General features: G+C 43.1%; 1 protein-coding gene across 4 annotated transcripts in view; it reads right to left on the bottom strand.

Annotated features, from left to right (window-relative positions):
- The window catches only part of RTN4 (reticulon 4), a 47,283-nt gene extending 32,426 nt beyond the window's left edge, over window positions 1–14,857 (bottom strand). Inside the window, exon 1 of one of the 4 annotated variants that reach the window (XM_072857559.1) lies at window positions 14,262–14,857. In XM_072857559.1, coding sequence (XP_072713660.1) covers window positions 14,262–14,730 — 469 coding nt within the window. In that variant the 5' untranslated portion in view covers window positions 14,731–14,857. The remainder of the gene's footprint in view (window positions 1–14,261) is intronic. The other 3 variants (XM_072857560.1, XM_072857561.1, XM_072857563.1) reach the window with 3 other exon arrangements.
- Between the last annotated feature and the right edge of the window lie 8,481 nt (window positions 14,858–23,338).

The raw sequence follows: 23,338 nt of genomic DNA, 5'->3' as shown, positions 1-23,338 counted from the left end.
GTTTATAATCCACAAAATATGGCAAGATATAAGAAAACAGAGTAATAAAGTTGGAGCATAGGACTCAGTATTTAGAAGCGTCCTCAGCTCCTGCCGGGCCAAAGGGATTTCTGCTTGGTTTTCTAGAAATTACATTTTGCTATTAAGGACCACACAGAGAGAAACCTCAATTCCAAATTTAGAACACATTAAAACAGTGTCACAGTTCACTGGTGGCAAAAGCTTTTAAGGACAAAAACCACACTGGAGGACAACTGATCAATACGTGACACTAAGTCACAGAACTGCAACGCTCACCCGTACGCTGCCAAGCACCACCGTATGCCCTTCGTCTCAGGAGATGCTCGACTCCGCGTGCCCTGGCTTACCGGGATCTCTCCGTAGGCAGACTGCTTGCAAGGGGCCCACCGCCCCACGAGACACGTTACCAAGTCACTTGGTTTGGAGAGTGAAGCAAGGGACTCCAGTGAGAGTGCAGCTTGGGACTCATCAGTCCAGAGAGCTGCTCTGCCTTCCTCAAAATGAGACTTTTAGCAGTAACGTCAGAGGTTTTTCTTCAGTTTCTAGTGTGCCTGGTACATCAAGGGTTACTGTTGAGCTTTAGATTTTAGGCTAGCAAGCCTTGGGGTTTGCACCAAGAAGCAGCACACTCTCCTTTTCTCTCAGCATTATGCCTAGATGGACCGAGCAAGCAACATCTCCTGACCACAAACGCAGAACTGTGTCCTTCTGTGTGCGTACTGGATGCTGATCCTGCCGAAATACCTGATCACTTGTCGGTTAAATGGAGTAGCAGCGTCCACATACTCCATGCTTGAGCCAGTGTCAATCTATGACCTCATCTCGTACCCACCTGTGGCACGCTCCCCTTGGAGCGCTGCGCACACACACCAGGTCCAAAGCCTCAAGGGACCTGTGATGTGGCAATTCACCAGGAAGCTGGTAACAGAGACCGCTCCTCAGCCTGCACCTTCCCTGAAACCACACGCTCCCACCTCTTCCGGGCCGTGCCAGAGCAGCATAACCTTTATTTGCTGGAAGGGGTCTACGCTTTGGAGCAGAGGAGAGGGGAGAGAAAGCAGGATGGACCTGATGCGACCAGCTTGTGCACCATGAAGACAGAGACCCCGACAGCCCAACAGAAAAGGATCTCGCAGGGAAAACAAGAAGACATCGATGGAGTAGAGGTGCTGAAAACGTAGAAATAAAAGAAGGGCAAAGAAAGAAGACAGAGTCCACTGTGGTAAGGAGGCAAAGAGGAAAATGCACAAGTAGTCCCTGAAGGTACGGTACACTTGGTGTCCAAAGACCAACTGTAATCTCTACCAAAAATTATAGACTTAAAATCTTTTGAATACTGCCCAACCCCAGAGAGAGAGGTTTCAGTTTCTGGCGAGGAACACTGGTTTTAGGAGCACGGGCACCGATTTTTCACTGCTCCATTAAGACAGCACAATGCAGAAACTCCCTCCTCAGGTTTGGCTTCCATTTACTCAACACAAAAACATACAATAGCCATGCCAGTCGCTGAATTCCCAGGTTCTCTTAAGGAAGGATATTATGCCCACACGCAAACTTTATTTTCCACACATAGCTGGAGTGTGAAAAGTGATTACATAAAAGCAGTATTTCCTAACCAGCCGAGGAGAACCACCCACTTTCCCTCCACCCACATCAGAAAGGCATTTTTTCCTACTGAAAGGAAGAAGATACAAGGACTTTTTCCTGCTGCGGGCCCTGTGTAACACCTCCAGGCAAGCAGGGAGAACAGAGTAGGACCTCTACAACTCCCACATCAGCATGACTGCTAACTGAACCAACCATTCTCTTCAGCCTGTAATTCAAATGACACGGTGAAAGGAACGGTGGTTTTTCCAGCAATTACATTTGCACTGAAGAATCCTTACCTTCAGTGTTGGAGGTAGAAACCTTTCAGAAACAGAACTCTGTGGATGCTTTGGTAGACAAGAGAAAAAAACCACGCAGCATCTATCAGACTGTAGCCTGGCATACAGCAAGGCTGTCCAGGCTCAAAGGCATACCACAAGGAACGTGCAAGCCACTTCAGCCAACCCTTGCAGAACGCTCTAGAGAACCGGCTGCCTCTTCCCACCCATTGCTCCAGCAGTAGCACTGGTAACAGCTGACAACAAACGTAGTAAGTTTTGTAATAAAGTACTATCTTTAGTGGAATAACTTCATTTGTAAAAGAAGTGTGAGAAGGATAGATCACCAAGGGTGGCTTTTCCTATTTGCATATCAATGGCATAAATTAGGTGGTTGAGACAAACAAAGTAGTAGTACACTACTACTAGAATCAAGTAAAAAAATTTCAGAATATATCAAGCTCTAAGCAAGATTATTTTCAAGTAAAGGTGCATATTCAAAACTCCTTTCTTGACCTACAAAGTGGGCCTTCGCTACAGCAAAGCTTCACCCAAAGATACAAAGAAAATCTAAGTAAAGAAGTCTTCAGTTTTTACAAATCATAACAAAAAAATTAATTCAGTAAGATGAACTGCTCGGTTACTGTTTCCATCAGAAGACAGATTTTGTTTCATGAAATACAGAAGAATGAGACCTCGAAATGAACACTAAATCTGCAGGAGAAAAGAGTCTTTACTCAAAATTTTATCTGCCAAAAATCCATAATGGTGCTGGTTAGTAACCTACCTTCAGCATTAGAGTTAAGAGAAAGACAGACCTCCTATTTGTGAATGGTATTACCTTATGTTAGTTACTGAAGTAGTCCAATCGATGGTTTTTAAAGAGAACTTTATAGACAGACTCAACCTTGCCCAGGTGATCTTGTAGCATGCAGTAAAATACTAATATTGTATTCAAACGTACACACCCACACATCACCAAACCAATGACTGCATGACTGCCGTTTGCCTAACGAGAGAAAGTTAACAGTTTTGCTCACTAGCACACACTCCTCTGGTCTTTTTTTTTTTTTTTTAAATACCCACATATATGAACATATCCCCCTAATGTGAAAGGAAAAGCATTTAAAGAACAACAGAACAAAGTGATGCACAAAGTGATTCATTCTGATTGCATTCCTATTTTTAACCAAAAACATTCTGCACATTTTACCTTGGCTTTTTGCAAATTAAGTATTCCCTCAGGAAAAGAAAAAAAGCCACCCACAAACAACCCTGTAGCTTCTCCTTTCATTAGCATGAGCTCTCATACTTTAAAACTTTGTATTATGGTTTCAGCTAAAAATTAAGTTCCACCAACAAGAAACAGATGTCAGTTTTTGTTTAAAAATAGAAAACCTGACACCAGCATGAGAGAGGTGTCATTTTAAACTCTCATTTTAATTTTTGCTGATTGCCCACTAACTGGTGGTGTTAGAAGATACTGATATTACCAGCATAAAACTTTAAATTTAATATCAAAGTTTTGGATAAAAGGCAGAAAAATAAAGAGAGAGATTTCCCAGATAACTAAGAAAGAGAAAGTAAAGTTAGCGGCAAAGATTTCCAGGGGAAAAAGAGAAGAATGTTTAAAAACTGACAATTCCAAGAAAAGCAATTTATTAAAAAACTGCCCTTTCCCCCCACCCCTCCCAACACACTCGCCAACAAAGAGCAGAGGACTTAAGTCTAGTCACAGAAAATAAGAACTCAGAAAGAACGTGTTGTATCCCTCCTCGCTGGATTTTTGGTAACTGACGTACCCTTCCATCTGCTCTCACATGTGACTCCTTCCAAGCATCAGCAGCAGGTCTGTGGTAAGGCAGTTGATTGTTCTGATACTCTCCTTATTTTTATGTATGAGCTCAGCATTGGGAGGAAAAAAAAAAAATCTAAATATTTTATTTTCCACAGATAAACACTGAGTAAACTTCATCCTGACGCACAGTTTAGCTTTGGTAGGAGACTGTATTAGGCTGCTAGGTGGCAGTTTCAGTCTTCAGAAAAGACAAGACATTTCCTGGATTAGTTTGCTGGAGAATGTACGCTATTCTTAAAAAAAACCAGAAGAAACAGTTGGCAGGAATAAGTTTAAGAATCCACTTCACCTTTGCACGTTTAGAAAATGAGAAAAATGCCTAACTAACAAGACAGGGACTGCTTTTATCTTACAGACCTACCACAATGGGACACTGATTTTGAAGGGCCTCTCTTGTTAATACAAATATTTAACAATAAAAGACAGTGCAAAATTAATACTCAAAGGAATGGCATCTGTGACATGACTCATATGTACTGTAAAAGTTTCATTTGCAGCAATCCCTCTAAGGGCCGATATGAAAGAGAAATTGTCTGCTTCTTCAATGCACCGAGTTGTTAATTTGTCCACAGTGAAGACTGCCCCAAGCAGCATTTCTCATCTCAAACTATGATCTAAGCAAAACACACATATGCAGTGGGACCATGAAGTTTTACTCTTTTACAGATTCGAGAACTACAAAAACCTCAAGGCTTTTGCAGAGCAATGCAGTATCCTCACACTTCATAACCATAGGGAGGAACTGCCAAGCTTTTTTTTCTCCCGCGTGTGTTGATGTCAAATTATTATGAGTAAATTGTTACCTCTTGGCATAAAGTGTCAAAGACAACATACTTGGCCATTTAAAAGTTAAATTACATGATTTCAAGGAGAGTCAAGTTCTTGGATGCCTAATTTCCTACTGCAGAGTAAACAAGGGCATACAACTTCACAAGAATTTCCTGAGAAAAGCAGCTGCCTACACAAACTCCATTTAAATCATCTCCTGCTATGATGCAATTGTTCTGAATACGGTATTTCACCAAGTATTTAAGCTGTTCAAGATAAAGAACATTAACTATTAATAGCATCTTTTCACATTGTCAGATCAGGCTGCAGAGCCACAGCAAGTAAATAGGTTTTCTCATTTGGCTCTTTAGTTATACATGTAAATTTATAAAGAGAAGTTTCCAGTTTCGGAAACTCAGACTGTAAACTACTTGGAAATCTTTGAGGAAAGTATACAAGCTGCTACAGAAGATGAAGATTGCTGAAGATTTAAGGGAAAACAGGAGCTCCATTTTTAACATGTTGAGAGTATCACAGCTAGGATCACAAAAGGATCCAAGAGTTTTGCTTAGTAACAAGGGCAGCTGTAGGTCATCTCAAGTCTGCATGGAAATTACTACGACGTGGTATCACGCATCACTCGCAGAGCGAGTTGCACTATACTGCACAGGAGATTTCCCATTTCATGTTATTTGAAATAGAGAAAACAAGTTCAAAACAAGCATTCTGACCAATGCTTGCTGCTTTAAATGTTCTGTTTATGGAAACAGAACTCTCCAGCAAGAAGCAAGTGTTTTCTTATTGTCTAAGCAGAAATCTATAACCAAACTGGTTTAGGCAAGTTTTTTTTCAATATCATATTTCCACGGTCCAACTTGCAGCAACTTTTCCTCTTTTAGAAAAATTACATTTGAGGCGTGTTGCTCAGCAATGCAGATACTGTAAAGCGTACAATGACAGAGGTAAGGCATATGCCATTTCATCTTCTTTTGATCAGCTATAGAGTGAAAAGCAAGAGAGACAGTACCACTCCCCTGCAATACCCAACTGCCAACCAAAGCAAGAACAGATGGACAAGGAAGATACGTTAATTCTGGCTCTACTACAATTCTTTCCATTACAATTCCCAAATTGCCAAAATAAGCACCCACTGCAAGAGTGTTTTTAAAAGGCCATTAAATACTTCAGACGCATAACTGCCAGCCTCACCTCGTGCAACCAAACATTTTGATCAATAACACTATGGACAGGATCCAAGCAGCATTTCAGAGGATGGTTCTATAATGCCACTTCTTATTAAAAGTCCCTCAGCAATACAAGTGTCACTATCTCTTCAGAGCAGGGACAGAATTTTATCTGGCATATTTTGTTATTAAAAATAAACAAACAAAAAAAAGTCACATAGGTCAGCTCCAAAGAAACTTTTCATTATTCTTATACTAAGTATCACAAGAGAACAAGGCATTCTCAGAACCAGGACACACATACCTATCACAGACCAGCAATCCACAGTGGCTCACCAAGAGGAAAGTTAAATCCTCTGAAGAATGAAGATAAACTATTTGCCTTCTGAGCATAAACTAAGCTCCCAGTCAAGTAAGTGGCACACAACAAAAAGTGCGACGGAGATTAACTGTGCCCTGAAGGCCTGTGCCTTCTCCCCCAAGTGTATCAACTGACCTAATCACATCAATTCTGCCTTCTCAGAGGGGTGGGTAAACACCTCCCTTTATTAAAGTCAGGTGGCCACAATAATCAACTTCAACTGTCCACAGCCCATCTGGGATGGCTTGAAATATCCACTTCACAACCACAACTCTATTTAATATACAAATCACAAATACATTTAATAGCAAAGCTTAGAATGAATCTAGAATTATTTCAGATACGAACATTCACAGATCCAGTATTTATATTCACAGATTTAAATTATTTTAATATATTTAATTAAAAAGAAAGAAGCAGAAAGAAACAAACTAGCCAATTGCAAACACATGTGTCCAGCTACACCTGGCTTTAAAGATAAGTATTCGGTCTTTGGCAATATTTGTAACCAAAAAAATACTACATAATTCCTCTAAAAACTAAGTAATTCTTCCATAAGACCCAGACTCTTTAGCCATATGTTGAGGCAACAAACAGAAATTTGGGTTCTGGCAGGGCCACAAAGCAGAAAAACATAATAATTACACCAGAACTTATTCAAAGGCAGGAGGTCTAAAGAGCCATGCAAATCCTATCATTATGCAGACATTATCAAATTTAATTTTGGAGATTATACCAATCATAAGATTCCCTTTCACCAATTTGTACAGATGGAATTTTTCCCTGCTTTCCCCACAATTAAACAAATTAAGCACTATTTAGATTAGCAACTTTATCATTGGGGAAGAATATATTTATTAGCTAAATTAATCTTTGAAGAATGGAGAAGAGATGCTACTGATTTCTTTTAGCATCTACTCCCAACACATTACCTTGCGTGACAAGCCTCTGCCATAAGAGCTTATAGTCTGTAAAATAAAAACAAATTGATGCTTAAGATATCTTCATCTCAAAAGAGGGAAAAAGAACATGGACATTCATTAGCGGATTCGTTACAGCCATCAGCATTTGTATAAGAATCTCTTTTAATAAAATGAATAAAGCAGTGTGAACATTACACACACTGTCCTGATGTCTTCCCTCTTCAACAAAGACGATCAGATACCACACAGCACTGCACTTCCTGGGTTGCAACAGGGTTTGGTCAATACAGGTTTTAGCTATCCCCTTCAGTTTTTTGTCACTTAGACACCACTCACACGGGAAAACTGATTTTCTTATCTAACGACGTGATCTTTTAAAGAAAACTTGGGTTTAATACACTGGAAATTCATCCTCTTGCCCTTTGACCAGCATTTCTCAAGCTGAAGGCATGAATACTTGAAGACCAGGCTGAAGACCAAGAAAGAAGCAACCTTTCTTCCACCACTACCACATACTCTTTCTACTTCTTCCAGATCTTGCTTGTTCCTTTTCCTTTCAGTTCTGCTGCTACAGCCTGCTTTTGAAGGCCTCACACATGCTCTTTCGTCTGTTTTACTTGGCATTCGTTTCCTCATCACATGCACAGGACAGAGATGGACAGGCATTAAAGAATTTTATCTTGTCAGAAAAGAGGGAATAGCAGAGTTGAAGAAAAATCGTCACAAACCAGTAACGACTGGATAAGCAGTAGGATTTTGACATTAGACCAACAGCATCTAATAGACTGAGAACATTTTTAATTGGCAACAGAAAAGTTTGTATTTATCTCAGTCTTCTGTCTTATTTAAAAGACATCTTAATTAACATATTCTTCCTAGCTGATGAAGTTGATGACATGATTGCCCCGTTCATTAAAAAGCTGCAAGTAAAAGTTCACAGTACATTCCTAAGACACAAAGCAAGCCTTCCAGAAAAACCAGGGAGGGTCAAACTGGTATTCCTAACACTTCTACATGGGGGGTAGGGGCGGATAAAATTAAAAGTATTATTTCTTTATACATCAGAAAGCAATAAATGGAGACAAACCCATTAAAAACCATAGGGAAGAGCAGTAATTTAAAACCATCTCTAACTTAAATTCTTCATATTTTGACAGCTACAGTTAGCAGCAGATTGATTACTTCCACCTGAAAGATAAAAACATTCTACTGAGATAATTTGATTTTCTCAGACTTTGTGAATATTAATAAGCCCATTATTTTATTGCTATTGTAATAGTTCTTATTGATGGAAATACCAATTAATAAAGCTGTCCACCAAATGTATGTCATACAGCTGTAGTCCAGTGATCTCAGTGCCAGCTGCACTGCGCTGCCCTAAAAACAGTCTTAAAAAGTAGAAAACATTATGCAGTGTTTTCACAGCATAACAGGAGTAATTTCTATTTTAGATCATAAAACAAGAAATAAAAAACATGAAAACTTACTCGACTGTTCTACTTAGACTAGGTCTCAAAGTTCACTATTTTTTACTTGGTAATAATAGCTTTTTTCTTTCATTTCTAATGCAGCTTGATAGTTACACAATTTTCCTCCTACTTCATGTATAAGCGTTTCTGAATATCTCAGGACAATTTAGCTGTAAGCTACACGTTGCTCTGCATTTTCTAGCCAGCAAAAGACCAAGAACTATTTCCTTGCTTACAAAATAGCTAGCACCCGAAGGACATTTTCAGATTGAACTATGCATTGCTAATTTTTGTATCTGAGTTTCATAGTTACTATAGTAACATGCCAGCTCAAAAGGCTTATTTAATTCAAAATATTAACAGAAAACAAAGAAACAGAACTCAAGCACAGCAAGACATGCCTCAAGTTGTAGGTTAACTGCCCTTTGTTATTCTAATACCTTCCCAGCACACAAAGGCCAGACTAATCTGATGACAGCACCAAGCAGTTGGGTGTGGCAAAATGGACACTGAAACAGGCAGTCAAAGCCACTAACCTCCCTCAAAAGCGAGTGGCAAGCAGCAAAGCCCCCCCAGGACTCTAACAGCATGGGAAAATTGGTCTCCAGGGTTCTAATAATGACGCCTATATGCCTTCTGCTAAGCAGCCAGGCTCTCAGACTGAGCGCTCTCCAAAATCCTCATCCTCCCCATCCTGGACACTGGAGGAGGAGGAAGGAAAAGCAAAAACATCCTCACAATACACCAACCAGAAAGTTATACTAGAAAAATGCATTGCAAATTACTGAGATAACACAAGATGCATCTGAAAGCCACTTAAAAGTCATGTTTTTTCCAGCCACAGATCTACTTGAAGATTGTCTTTTCACCATGTCAACTGCCAACAACCTCAGCTTATTTCTCTCCTCATGAGCTGCAAAGTTTGAGTCTCTTGACCTTATTGCCTCTATATTCCAACGACCACTCATTTCTAGCCCATCTGTAAATCAGCTGCTGGAAAAGGACTTGACGCTTTCCTAGCAACTTTGTACCAGTCAGCAGGAGAAAACCACTGACTGGGAAGCTTCAATGTCGTCCTCGACTAAAGAGGTTCGTTCGGTGCTCAGCCGTGGTGATGCAACAGGGTGGACACGACAGTGGTCACTTTGTAGACATGCTGCAAACTTCTCCTTAGGTGCAGATAGGGAGGAAGGGAAAAAAGGACAAACCACCAGTAGTTCTTTGCTGTCTCCTAACTTGTGGTTTGTAGGATTTAATCTCCAAGGGGAAAACTCCCAATGCAATTCAACACTTCCCTGAGGGCTACGTTATTATATGGTAGGTGGAAGCTGTGTGGTTTTATCCTGGAAAGCAAGTCAAAGGATAGACACACAAAGCAAATATACTATCAAACTTGGCAGAACTATCCTTGCACATACTTTTGGTTAACAGAAGAAATAGCTGTTTGGCTTTAGAAACTTTTATACCAGCTGAATTACAGAAGCAGGCCCCACTGTGCTAGACGTTGCACATGCACATGACAATAAATAAAACCAAATAAATAAAACCATCCCTTGTTGAAGTCACCTAGATGGGTACACAAAATATGAAAATGAAGATAATAGCTTTACTATACCAGCCAAATTGCTGGTTACTCTCCTCCCCATATGTCACTATAATGGAAACTGTGTAATGGGGGGGGGAAATCACATGCTAGCTTTGATATACCTAGGTTATGACCACCTTCCTTACAGCTTTACTGACTACATTTGGGAGGGTGGGAGGAGAAAGGGTCTTACACCTCAGAGAAACAGTGAAGATCAGCACTATTTTAATAAATTAAGAGTACAAATGAAAGTCACCAGTGGTAGTATTCAAGGACAGCTATGTTTTTTCCAAGTCATACTGCATTCCGTCCTTAAAATCCACACAACTCCTCTGGTGTGAGTCTACGCATACATAGCAGCACACCAGAAAACTCAGCAACACAGAAGAAAAAAAATCTGAGAAGCATCTATGCTGCTTTAGAATTTGTATAGAATGCAAATTACAGCATCCGCCTATCCCCACCACAGGATAAAAGGTAGACTCTACAGAGTGAGCAGAAGCAGGTATAGATGACTCCATTTAATCACCACCGACTGCGGCTGGGGTCAGCTTGGTGAGGGTGAACTCCAGTACAGAACAGTTTGTGTGCTCCTGGTACAGCTTGGGGCATCGCTGCTGACCTCTGCTTGACACTGCCTGGCACGTAAGCAAACTGTTCATGAAACCTCTCCTCAACATCGCTGAATTAAAACTAAGTCCTATAAAACTAAAGGGAAAAACATGACTTAAGTAATAAACTGGCCCTTCACAACATTTGCATATGTATTGAACCGTGGCCGAGTTGCAGGCAACTGACACACCACATCTTTATTCACTTTGGGTGCTGGTCTGTGGCCAGTCTGGTGGGTTTACTATGCAGGTTTCTTGCAAGTGCATGGTTTAACTTCAGCTCACGATAGTCTCTTCCAGGAAAGTTATATATAACCTGCCTTTACAAGCAGCAGTACGTGCTGCTCAGATCCAGGCCTTTAAAGACGGAAAGCAGAATCTTCTCATCATAGTTTACTGGTTAACCTTACTTTGGGCAGCGAGAAAAAAAAAAAGTGCATTACTTCTACCATGTACGACTACCTCAAATTTATTTTTCTTTGCACTGTATGTAAATTTAGGTAATCAAAAGAGTTAAGTAGTAATATCTCAAGAGGAATTGTAATTTTTGCTACCTATGTAACAATGAGCAGCAAAAAAAGAAAGCATCCAGGAGAGCTTAAGTTTTACTGCAGTCCTCTTGCTTGTTTTCTTCTCCACCAAATATTTATATTAGCTCTTAAGAAGGTAGGCTGCTGCTGCACAGCCAGAGACTCGCATTACATGTAATCATTTCAGTTTCTTATAACAATGATACTGAATACTCTTAAGTATGTAACTAATAGTCATCACAAAGATGAACTTTTTAAAACATCTCCCGATATATAAATAATGCATTTTAATGGGCCATCAAGTAGTCAATATATTTTCTCTATTGTTATACTGACAAAAAGCAGCACCATGGCCTATTGTTGCAGATAAAAGAACCCCCACTATTCTTTGCGTACTTGCTACAGACAATGCTACTTTCTCCTTCTCTTGGAAATAGAATTTCAAAGTTATTTGCCTCAAATTCTCACTAAATCAAAGCCTTGGATTTTAAATATGAAGAGAATAGAATATTTTCAAAATTTCTAGATTGTGAACTGCAATTCTTCGCTTATACCTTAAACTCATACAACAGAGCTGGGAGTAAACGAACCCGTAACCCTCCAGAAGAGAGGGAACCATCTCAGACACGTGGCTACCCCACGCCATCGTCACCCTGCCACAGGTTGCGGGCATCAATCTGATTTTGCCTATTTCACAGCAAGACTGGAAGTGAACTAATTTGAACCCAAGTTAAAATGTTTTGATTGAGATAGTTTTGCATCTAGCAGTTGGTGTTAAAACAAAAAAATACTTGATGTTTAAATGGATACTTAACATGCTCAAAACTAAGTACTCCTGCATCTGAGAGGAGCAAAGTATTCATGACATAACCAGACAAGGCTTTTATCAAAACAATTCGTTCTCATCTAGTAGTTTCAAGTTCTTAAAACATAGCCTATAATATTCCAACCCATCATTAGATAAGCATTGTGTGTCACAACACCTCGTCTTTGGAAAACAGGCCTCCCTGAGACACCGGTCCTCACTTCAGAGCTCTAAACTAATCATCACTGATAAATTCCATCCCTTCCAATTAAGTCTTCTAACTCTTTGACACCACTTCTCAGCTACACTACCCAATTCTCAGTTAGGTCTCCTCTACTCTAAATAGAGAAGATATATTTCAGGAATTACTGTGCTCCTTGCCTTATCCTTCAGGGGTCAGGGAGTATAAAAACAAATCAGCTCTGGAAATCACACTTCTATCCCTACTTTTCAAAGCAGCAGCAAGATTTCGTTGATTCTATTCCTTCCATTCTGTTCTGCTCAAACCTTCCACGGCTCCACTCAAACAACTTGCCTAGAAAATTTTCTGTTCACCCACCATATAGGATCCCTCCTCTTAAATCTGTTGCAAGCTTTTGTCATCATCTGTCCTCCAAATGGTGGAAATAAAAAAAATCTCCTTGGCGTATTGCTACACAGAGAGCTCCCAGAAGAACAAAAAAAAGTAGGCTTCATGAAAGACAAGAGCACAACTAACCATGAAGTCCTGTCACATATGCAAATAAAATGCATTGTGAAACTCCCCCTCGACAAAATTAAATTCAGGTTTAACAACAGGCCTTTGTTTGTTATTGTTCCAAATGCTTTTTTTGATTAAATCTTGAGTATTATGCTCACTCATACCATGACATCAAATTATTATTGAAATCCTGCATCTTTAAAACATATGCAATGTACCAACACGACAACAGCAATGATAAGAATGCACCATCATGATGATAAGGTACTTGGATTTGTTCCTTTTTACTGCTTTATGGTCTCAAGGTAGCTCTTGTATTTTGAACTAAGCAAAAGCAGAGCCAAGGCACAATCGCAATCCGCATGCAACACATTAGTCATGCCGGGTCAGCTCCTGGATTAGACCTTGCCAGAAGGGTTTTGGCACTCCGGCAGCACTGGCAATTGTTCAGGGGGCGGCACGCCCTCCACTGCAGCAGTTTGGAACTGGGGGTACCCCAACATTAAGGGGTGATCCCCTTAGACAAGCCCCAGCTGACAGCTGTGGCTAGCTGCGGCCATCCAGGAGGCACCCACAGGACGAGAGGTTGACATTTTTCCCCCAGCACTGCCACACCTACAGCAGCCAGCAGCCTGTACGCCTGTTTGCGCTGCCATACATACTTCACTAGTTTACATTCCCTCTTGGGGTTTAAGATGCATTGTCTGAAGCCGGAGAGCGGCGTTTCCCACAAAGGGCTGCTGGCCGCAGGGCTGCACGCCTTGCCAGGCCCGCAGAGACGCCCATCCCCTCACCCTGCCCCTGGCTCCCTGCCTCCGTGAGGCAGGTTTAGGAAAGGAGGTAGCGCTGCTCCTTAATTCCTCTCCCTCGCCCCTCCCAGCCAGGCGATTTGTTTAAAATGAGTAAGATTAAAAGCATCTGTATTCCCCTCCTCCCCCGCGCTCCCACGGCCGCGGCGGGTGCCCGCCGCCCCCCACGCCCAGCCCCGGAGGCCGCTGTGTCGGGCCGCCCTGCGGGTGAACCGTGCCCAGGACAATGCGGCGAGGGGACGGGAAAGCAGCAGCAGCAGCTACGCCTCAGGCAGGTTTTGCACCGGGGGAAGAACCGGCCGGACCGGCGCGGGCGGCGCGGCCCCAGACGGGCGGCCGCTACCTCAGGCGCTGCCCCCCGCACCCCCCGCGACGCGGCCGTTGCCAGGCGGCGGCGGCGGCCTCGCCCCCGGGCGGCCCATGTGCGAGGCGGCGGCCGGGGCGGCGCTTCCCCCCTCCCGCCATTAGCATAACAGAGGGGAGGAGGGGGGGGAAGAGAAGAAATGAGGGGAAAAAATAAAAAATAAAAGAGAGGGAGGGGGAGCCCTTTTTCCCGCATGAGCTGCGGCGAGCCACGGGGAGCGGGGCCGCGCCCCGGCGCGGCTGAGGGGAGGGAGCGATGCCGCAGGAGGCGGCCGAGGGCCGGCAGACAAAGGGAGTCTCCCGGCGGGGCAACGGGGAGCGAGAACCGGAGCGATTCGGGCGGAGGGGCCCGGCTGCGAGGACCGCTGCCCCCCGCCGCCCTCCCCGGCCCCGGGGCGGAGGCACTCACCAGCCGAGCCGGAGGAGGACCCTCTTCTCCGGGGGGCGGCGGCGGCGGGCTCGGGCTTGGGCGGCTGGGGCTGAGCGGGCCGGGCGGGGGCCGAGGGCTGCTCCTGCGCGGGGGACGGCGTGGTGGCGGAGGAGGAGGAGGAGACGGCTCCCGGGGGGCTCCAGTCGGGCTGCGGTGGCTCCGGAGCGGCGGGGCGGGGCGGCTCGGCGGGGCCGCCGAGGTCCAGCAGCTGCGGCGGCCGCTCCTGCAGGGCTGCGGCGGGGGCGGGAGCCGCGACGGGCTTCCTCTCCATCACCTCCAGCTGCTCGTCGAAGTCTTCGTCCTCGTCCTCCTCTTCCTCCTCTTCTTCCTCCTCCTCCTTCTCGTCGTCGAGCACGAACTGGTAGTTGAACTGGGGCTGCTGCGGCCGCACTGGCCCGGAGGAGGAGGAGGAGGAGGAGACCAGGGGCGACTGGTCCAGCTCGTCCATGGTGCCTGGAGGTGGCGGAACAATGAGTGCGCGGCGCTGGGCTGTGCCTCTGCCGGCTGCGGGGGGAGGGCGAGGGCTGCGCTGCCGCCGCCGCTGCGGGACCCAGACTCCACGCCCTGTTGAGTCACCGGTGGGGGAGGCGGTGGGGCGCGGCCGCCTGCACCGCCCGGCCCCGCCCCCGCGGCGCTGAGCGACGGCGGCGACGGCCAGTAGGAGCGGGAGGGGGCGCGGAACCGCCAATGAGGCGCGGCGCTGGGTGCGGCTGCCTCATGAATATGCAGCGTGGGGGCGGGCCGCGAGGGATGGCGAAGCGGGGATGGAGAAGTCGGATAAAGTTCAGCGCGGAGAATGCGGGCCGGGGCGGGGCCGGGGCCGGGGCCGGGCGGCCCAGTGGGGGCCGAGACCGGGGCCGCGGGGGCCGCGGGCGGGGCGGGGCGGGGCCGGGCCGGCCGGCCGGCCCCACCTGCGCGCCCCCCGGGGGCCCTGCGGCGGGGGCGGTGCTGGGGGCCGCGGCGCCCCCTGCGGGACGGGCCTGCGGGGACGTGGCGGGGTGGGGGGCGCAGCCCGGGGTCCCTCGCGTTGACGGGGTGGGAGGGGTGTCCCTCCATCCCTCGGCGGGCCGGGCTCAGGCAGCAGCGTGACAGACATCTTGGGAGTGCGTGTCGTGATTCATCACTTTCCTCTGCCGGGACTAGTGTTACTTTTTTTCCTTTTTAAACAGCGGCCAGAAGCCCCTAAAAAAGGAAAGGGCATCGCTGGGCTCCTCGGGGACCCGTACTGCAAGCACCGATCAACCGTAACCCGGTTTCTCTCACCCTGGACGTGACTGAAGGGTCCCGAGGCATCCCGGGCGGCTCCGCACTGCGGGGCCGGGAGGGGCTGAGGCTCCTTCCCCAGGCGGCTCCTCCCGCCCCTTCTCCGCGGCCTCCGCGCAGGTCGGCGCCGGCAGGAACATCAGCCCTGGGCCGGGAAGCGGAGCCGCTCAGCGCCTTCCTCCGAGGGGAGGGGAAGTTGTAACCAAAACGTGGTGCGGCAAACTTACGGTGTCTGAAACAAACAGAGAGCGGACATTTTCAGAAGAGACAAACTTGTTTAACCACTCGTATTAGTTTAAGTCAGCCATCTGAACAGATCTGACCCTCTCTTTAAAATTTGAATTACGCAGCTTCTGCGGGAAAAGATGGCAGCTTGTTCGCAAAGCAAAAATTGGCGTATATCTCTGTGTTAGACTTTGGTGTGGTGTCTTGCTTTCTGCTCAGAGATAGAACGTTGGCCAAAGCCCTTAGGGTAGCACTTAATTTAACTAAAATGGTGTATATTTGGATGCAATTTCCACCCACACAGCTACCACAATAAGACCAAAAGGACTTACAATTCTATATTTAATACTATTCCAACATTACTATGGATTTTTAACCCACAGATTATTTATTCTCCCACATGTGCCTGCATAAAGAGATCATGGAAACTGCAAGTTAGGGAAGACACAAGAACTTAAGGAAGAGGAACACAACTCTCCTGTTACTTCTGTTCTGCCATGCAGGATGCAGTGTATGCAAAGATGCATGTTCCCGTGAGCGGTCCCATTAAGCAGAATGACTGACGCCCCGGCATCAGGAGAAGTTCCCAAGTAGGCTCTGTTTAGCGTATCCGAATGTGTGGAGGCGGTGAGGGGACAGCTCCATGTCATACTGCAGAGGGAAGAGTCTCTAGCGTGAAACTGGGGTTAGATCTCCAGCATCCGGTCACCTTCTGAAAAACAGGATGGCAACACACGAACGGAGGGACTCTAAGGGGTCCCAGCACTGAGGCCTCTCTTGTCTCAGAAAAAAACATCATATTCTTTGCATGAACTGAACTGTTTGAACCCAAATATTGGAGCGTGGGGTGGGTTGTTGCTGCTATTTGTATTGGGAAGACTGTTCTAAAATACCTCCTTTTCTAAATAACTAACTCCTGCTAACTTCCAGTCTTAAGTTGCTCAAGGCCAATGTGCGTCCTTTTCCCACTCTTCCCTTTAATTTAAATTGTTCTTTTCTCTGAATTTTAATTTCTAACCTGCTTAAAAGGTTACACTTTGTCCAGCCCTTGCTTTCTTAAGCTAAAGCTAGAGAAGCTCTGCTGTTACCCCTTCCCCCGCCAAGCAGCCTTTCCCTGCGCCCGATCCAGTCTCAGTTTGCGCACTGGTAGTTCCAGATGAGATTTTTTACAAGGATGCACGAAGATAACAGTATTCCCTATCTCTACCAGAAATGACTAGAAAGAATGTGAAAAGTATTTTTATAAATACAGTGAAGGCAACACTGTTATCCCGATGGAGAGAAAAATTTCACAGCAGGTGAATAAGCACTTAACAACCTGTGAGGTCTTTAGACTTCATTCTTTTCTCCTAAGATTTTGTATCTTCTATTGACAAATTATCCATGTATATTTTCAAGTCAGCCCTTTTTACAGTGATATAAGGGACATTGCAGTGGCAGCAGGATGGATGGATTAAATTCAGTGTATTGTTAAATATATAACATGGAAGTTTTGGCTAAATTGTATTCCTAGTTTTATTGTTACAGCTCTGTTACAGCCAGTGGACTACATATGCATAAAAAAAGACGGAACAGGCCCAGTGGCTCCCATCATCCATACTAAAATTTATATTGCACTACTTAGGACAGAGTGTAACCCAAGGTTCAGCTCAGTCAGCTTAGGTACCAACCTTAAACTTCACCTAGAAGTGTGCCAGTTATCCCTGAATGGTATTTTTGATCTGGTAGAAACGGTGGGTCCTGACATGGAGGACCACAGCCCTAGATCTCTGCTGTAACTCCAGTAGCAGCACTGCCACTTCAGCGAGCCCGTAAGTCATTTGGTTCATGATTTAAAAGATAAACTGACACCTTCAGTCTTCTTTTTACTTATCGATTGCTATGTCTACGCGGTGTCTTACTCCAGCTGCCACAGCGTAAGTGCATACAAAGAAAGTCTTAACAACACTTCCTCTCTTTTCCTACCAGCGAGTCAATTTGGAGAATGGACATGGCGGAGAGCGCTGACTTCTGGGTAATGTAAATTCTCAGAACATTTTTACTCTTTGAAGAAGCTTAATGTAATAAATTGCATTAAGAAATGAGTAACAATCTGGTGACGGCTTTTATCTGAGAAAAAAACCAGGCCAGATTTAATGACTTTATCGATGAATAGAGGTCTGTAATCTTCAGTGGCATTTTACTCCATTCACAGTAGATGGTTGGCCCGAAATATTTTACTAAAAGGAAAATTCAGCTTTTCTGCATACTCATTTATTGCATACCAGGAAAGTAAATAGACTTTTATTTTTGTATTGTAAATCTGCACTTTTTGTATAGCAAATAAAAAGTTTGATTGAATAATAAAGTCTTTATACTTTCACCAGCCAATCTATTTTTCACATCTCTTGGTTAAACAAGAAAATGGAATTTTAACATTCCATTAAAATATACCCTAAGGCAACAAGGTACTTTAAAAAAATTGTAAAATTCTGAGTACAGACATAGCGCTGAAACTAATTTTAATGTATCTAACTGCAGTGATTTTTGGTCATCTACAAGTAGGAAAATTCTATATATAATTCAGCTGATTTTATCAGAATGCTTGAAAGAGAATCCATCATCAGTTACAGAGAAATGAAAGGGTTTTTTATTTAGAGAAAGGAAGTGACTAAAGGTCTTGGAGGGAAACAGGAAGGGAGTTCCAGATAGCCTGAGCAAGTCAAATTAACAAGCCAGAGGAAAATACAGCTCTCCAGTACTGAAAATATACTGCACAACACCCTTTCTTTTAACTCTTTAGAAAAACATTTTACAATTCTTATATAAAGGTTGTCAACAAGTAGGAGTACTTTGCAGATGTTCAGCGAGTTAATTTACAAACTTAGTTTTCATGAGATGTTTTCATATCGCGAATTTAGGAAGAAAAGCACTTAGCACATTAAAAAGAAACACCAGTTGGTGTGTTTCTGAACTTCCACAGCAGTGCTGACAATGGCCATGTACTGGTTGGATTTTTTTTCTGTCCGTTGTGACCTCCTTCTTGATCTTACACAGAGGTAATATGATATCACAGCATATCGTAGACTAGGAAAATAATTGTGGTGGGATAAGTGCAGTATTATCACTTCACAGAGGGATCCAACAGAAAAAAAACATTTTGGTCTCAGAGAGCAATTTAAAAAACTGGAGTTAAAATTGCAAGGATGGTTGGACTTCTGTCCCCCCTTTTAAGCTTGAAGTAGAATCCTCCAGGTTTCAGGCATCATGTCTTTATCTCTGTAAGGGTAAAACTCTGCAATTCTTTTGTTTTCAGATTATGCCTGTGCTGCAGTGCCTTGATCATCAAGCATATTTACCTAGCAGGTTTGTCTTCATTTGAACACCTGCTCTACTTCTTGTCAAGATCAGTAGCGGGATATTGTGGCAAAATCACTGCCTAGTTTATCAATACAAATGCAGCATATGGAGGGAAAAAGTGTTAAAGCAATAGTACAGAGGGATTACCATCTCTTGATGGTAACCGAGTGAGGTTCAGCTTTATCAGAATCTTCTGTGGGGCTTGCCTTTCAGCCTGGTCCTCTGCAATAATTAACATTTTCTTGACAGTAGCTTTTTAAACCTTTTACATTCTTCAGTGTTCCGGGCACTTCCTATACTGGAATTGTTTCTAGCATCCCATAGGCCGAGTTAGATGGAGCCAATTTTTCCACTTTTTTTTTGTGCCCCCAACATCATCTTGATAAATCAAAACAGCCCATTTCTACTGTAAATGTCCTAATAACCATGTCAATGTACAGTATTTCGGATTCAGATCTGTCACAAAACATCCTTCAGCCAGCTAGCGGGTGCTGAGCCAGTCCACCTGCATAAATGCGAGTGGTTTAAGGACAGCTCTAAATAACACCAACTACCATGAGTGAAAAATTGCCATTAGGTGTAGCTTTAAATTCCTACATCCAGGTAATTTCTTCTTAGGCCACAACTTGGTCTGTTTAAGCTTTCATTCAGAGGAACCAAAGCTGATGCCTATCATTAAAAATGATGTTACAACAGTGAACAAGAATGTATTTGCTCACCATTAAAATATACCAGCATTTGAAGTGAATCAAAGCAACAACTGATAATACACAATGCTCTCCAGCAAATGAGACTATGATGTGAGGAATTCACATCACTAAAACTGCACAGGAATCCACTTTAAATTGGATTTTGGTGTCACTACTCTTTCCCTTCCAAAGAACCATTAGGTTGTAAAAGACAATGCACAGTTAAGATACCTATTTTACATCTTAAGAGACATTTAGGACCCCAAGCAGCGGGGTCCTTCCACACCCAAAGACGACGTTGTTTACACTGAAGAGAGACGAGACTTCTGTGCAAAAACCTCAAATATTTCCTGTAGCACTTCCATGTTCCTGGATAACCTCCTATCTAAATACTGACCCCGTGAAGGCTGCTCAACTTGTAGGACTAACAAGTTCCCAACAAGCAGATAGTGTGGATTTAAAATAAGTATTTTCCTTGAAGTCCTTTCCTCTCTGCCCAGTCAGGGCGGTGAGGGTTGGACACTCTGAGGGAGCATGCAGTCAATCAGAAAAGTCCTTAAGTGAAAATAAAGACTAAAGACTTACCTTTTGTTATTACAATAATGCAATATATTAATAACAAAATTGAATCGCATGTGTCTATTCACATGTCAATAATAGCATATTAGAAAAACAAAGCCATGGGAATGTGGCAGAATGATGTACACTAAACAATTTTTAATACCACTTTCTAAATTCATCGGGTCACTGTAGAAAATTTAAACATACAAGAATGTGAAGTTTTCTGAGACTCTCTGTGAGCATTCCTAAAATTTTCTAAGGAATCAGAATGAATGGTGAAAATTTTCCAAGTTACCCAGAATACAGGTAATTCCCCACTTTAGGTTTAATATCGCTACTCTTCAGCCCCTCACACTTTTAAGAAATACAATTAAATTATTCACTTACCAGTTTGGCCATAATACTTTACACTCCCAAGGAACATAAGGACCACCAGCTTCATTGGACCTAGACACAAAAAAATCCATTCTCTATTAATACCTCTTGCAAACAGATCAAGGTAATATCATAATTACTTTTTCTAATTTATGTTCTCCCCTCCTACTTTTCATTTAAACATGAATACTTAAAATCAGTATCAAGTTTAGATCTCGGCATCCCTAAATCTATACCCATGGATATGTCTAAACTCAAACTTTTCAGCCTTAATACTTAGTGCTTTTTTTAAGGTTTTATTATAGTTCTGCTCTATTTTATGTGAACATCCCACACACTGTAATTAAAGTAATGAACCAGCAATGTTTGTTCCCTGTGTGTCTAGGGGTTCAATGGAGGGAAGAAAGTCCATTGATGCCCAGTACTGACATATTTGCGACGTTCAATTCCCAAGGAGTGAAGAAAGGAGGATGTACTCATTACATCGCAAATTAGAGCATGGACAGAACAGTTTTACAAGTGTAGTTTTAGAGCAGAAACAGAATTTGGATGGCATGTTCCAGGCTCAGAGTATCTAACCTCTCTCTAAATCAGGGGTGCTCAACCTCTCATTTCTTAACTTGGAAGGTACAAGTGACTGAGCTGAGTTAGCTGAACAAAGCAACTGAGGGAAATATGTTCCCTGCGTATTCAGGGGAAGATGCAGGTGGCAAGAGCTGATGTGGCAGCTCCACCATTCTGATTCCAGATGTTGAGCTTGCGATGGTACTAGCTCAGTGACTAGAATTTACAACTCCAACAGCAAGAATGAACTATCTGAAATCACGGTATTTTATCTACAATATTTTATTAGCTTTTTTAAAACTTAGGAATTCATAAAAGTTATAATAATTTGGAATTTAAATTGGTTTGCTTTTTTAAAGGAAAAGTGCATATAATTTAAATTAGAAATCAATTTTTGCTGGTTTTATGCATTGATATTTACTCAGTTAGGAAAGAAACAGCCTGGTAACCAACATTCAGGGTTATTCCCTTGGCTACCAAATATGCCCGAGGAGTAAACAGATTGATAGGAGCAAAATTTTCACCATTACTGTAGAGAAAGGTTGATGGCATTGCTACCAGGACTATAAAACTTGAATATACAAGCAAAGTTTACACTGGAAGCAACAGTCCTGATTTTAAATGGCTCACATTTGAAAGGTACCAGCACTTTGCTCACTGCTTAATAACTTGTGCCTTGTAACTGCTTTTATCAAACTACAGCAGCTGGAATCTTCACTTGAGTTACGGTGGTGTTTCGGGGTTGCCATGCATTTTTGACTTCCAAAGACAGAAGGTATGGCAGCTTTGGAAGACACCACCAAAACTGTGACTGCTGCTTCTTTCTTATGAGCATTTAGGGAGCTCTTCCTTTTATCTGGGTCAGACAAAGATAGGACAGCTAAAAAAATTTTCAACATGACTACCCTGCTTTCTCAGTATCACATCAAGCTGATCATACACTGAAGCCCTTCATCTGCCTCACCTTTCCCCTCATGAAACACTCCAGCTTTTGAACACTTTGGACAATTTCAGTTAACTATGGCAGTGGCAGAAGATTCAAGGATATTAAATTCCTCATAGTTTTGTAAAAATCAGCAGCTGGCTAAATTACAGAGAGCTGGCAAGCTCTCCTGTGGAGAGGGAGCCGGGAGAACTTGGTTGTTACCCATTCCATTTGGGAGCCGTCAGCTAGTGTGTAGTTTTTACAACTGTCTTTTACCCAGATGGCAAAGCCAAAAAGGAGGATAAGAGAGATGTGAGAACAACCGAAGATATTCCAGGATAGAGATGCAAACAGTGTAAGATCTGAAGCTATAGGAAACCTGAATTTGCTAGTTTTACTGGTTTTGGAACTAGTTTCTGACTGTTGCAGATAGGGATGTGTTTTAGGTGAGTCATGCCAGTGGAACTGTAGTGAAGGCTGCCTAGGTGCAGCCACAGTTTTGGCAAGGACAGGAAAAAAAGGGGAGATAAATCTTGTCGGCTGAATTCTCTCTGATATATCCTGTGAAAAGGAGCAGAAACAAAAGGAAAAGGTCTTGAAAAAACAGCACATGAAAAAGAAGTTATGTAGGCCTACTTTATTCCCCAAAGAAGATCGAGGTTCTTCAGATTTTCTAGGGCATGATGTTTGGCAGGTATCACTTATTCTAAGCTGTTTTCAAATGCATTTTTTCAGTGCAAATATAGTTTTTACTCTTCTCACTGTAACTTGTCAAAAACTAACATATTTCAGTAAAAACTAACTACTTGAATACCATGTAACATCTGCTCAAATGACTACTTCAGCACAGGCTATTAGCTAAGATTAACCGTTTTTATTCCATCAGTTAGAATCAGGTTGCTAAACAGTGCAAGTTTTAGTGTATGAGCCTGGAAATAAGTATAACTTGACCATATCCTGGGCAGAAATGCCTGGGTAAATTGAAAAAAACCCAAAAACAAAACAAAAAAACCCCAACAGTTTGGCTTTAGAGGTAGCTAGCTAGATGTTATTTGTTTCTCACCCAAATCTTACCCAGTTTAAGCTTTAGAAAATAAAATTAGAATTTAGAAGTA

Source organism: Ciconia boyciana, chromosome 3 (genome assembly GCF_034638445.1).
Source record: "Ciconia boyciana chromosome 3, ASM3463844v1, whole genome shotgun sequence".
Classification (NCBI taxonomy): Eukaryota; Metazoa; Chordata; class Aves; order Ciconiiformes; family Ciconiidae; genus Ciconia; species Ciconia boyciana.
This window is presented reverse-complemented; position numbering and strand designations above follow the sequence as displayed.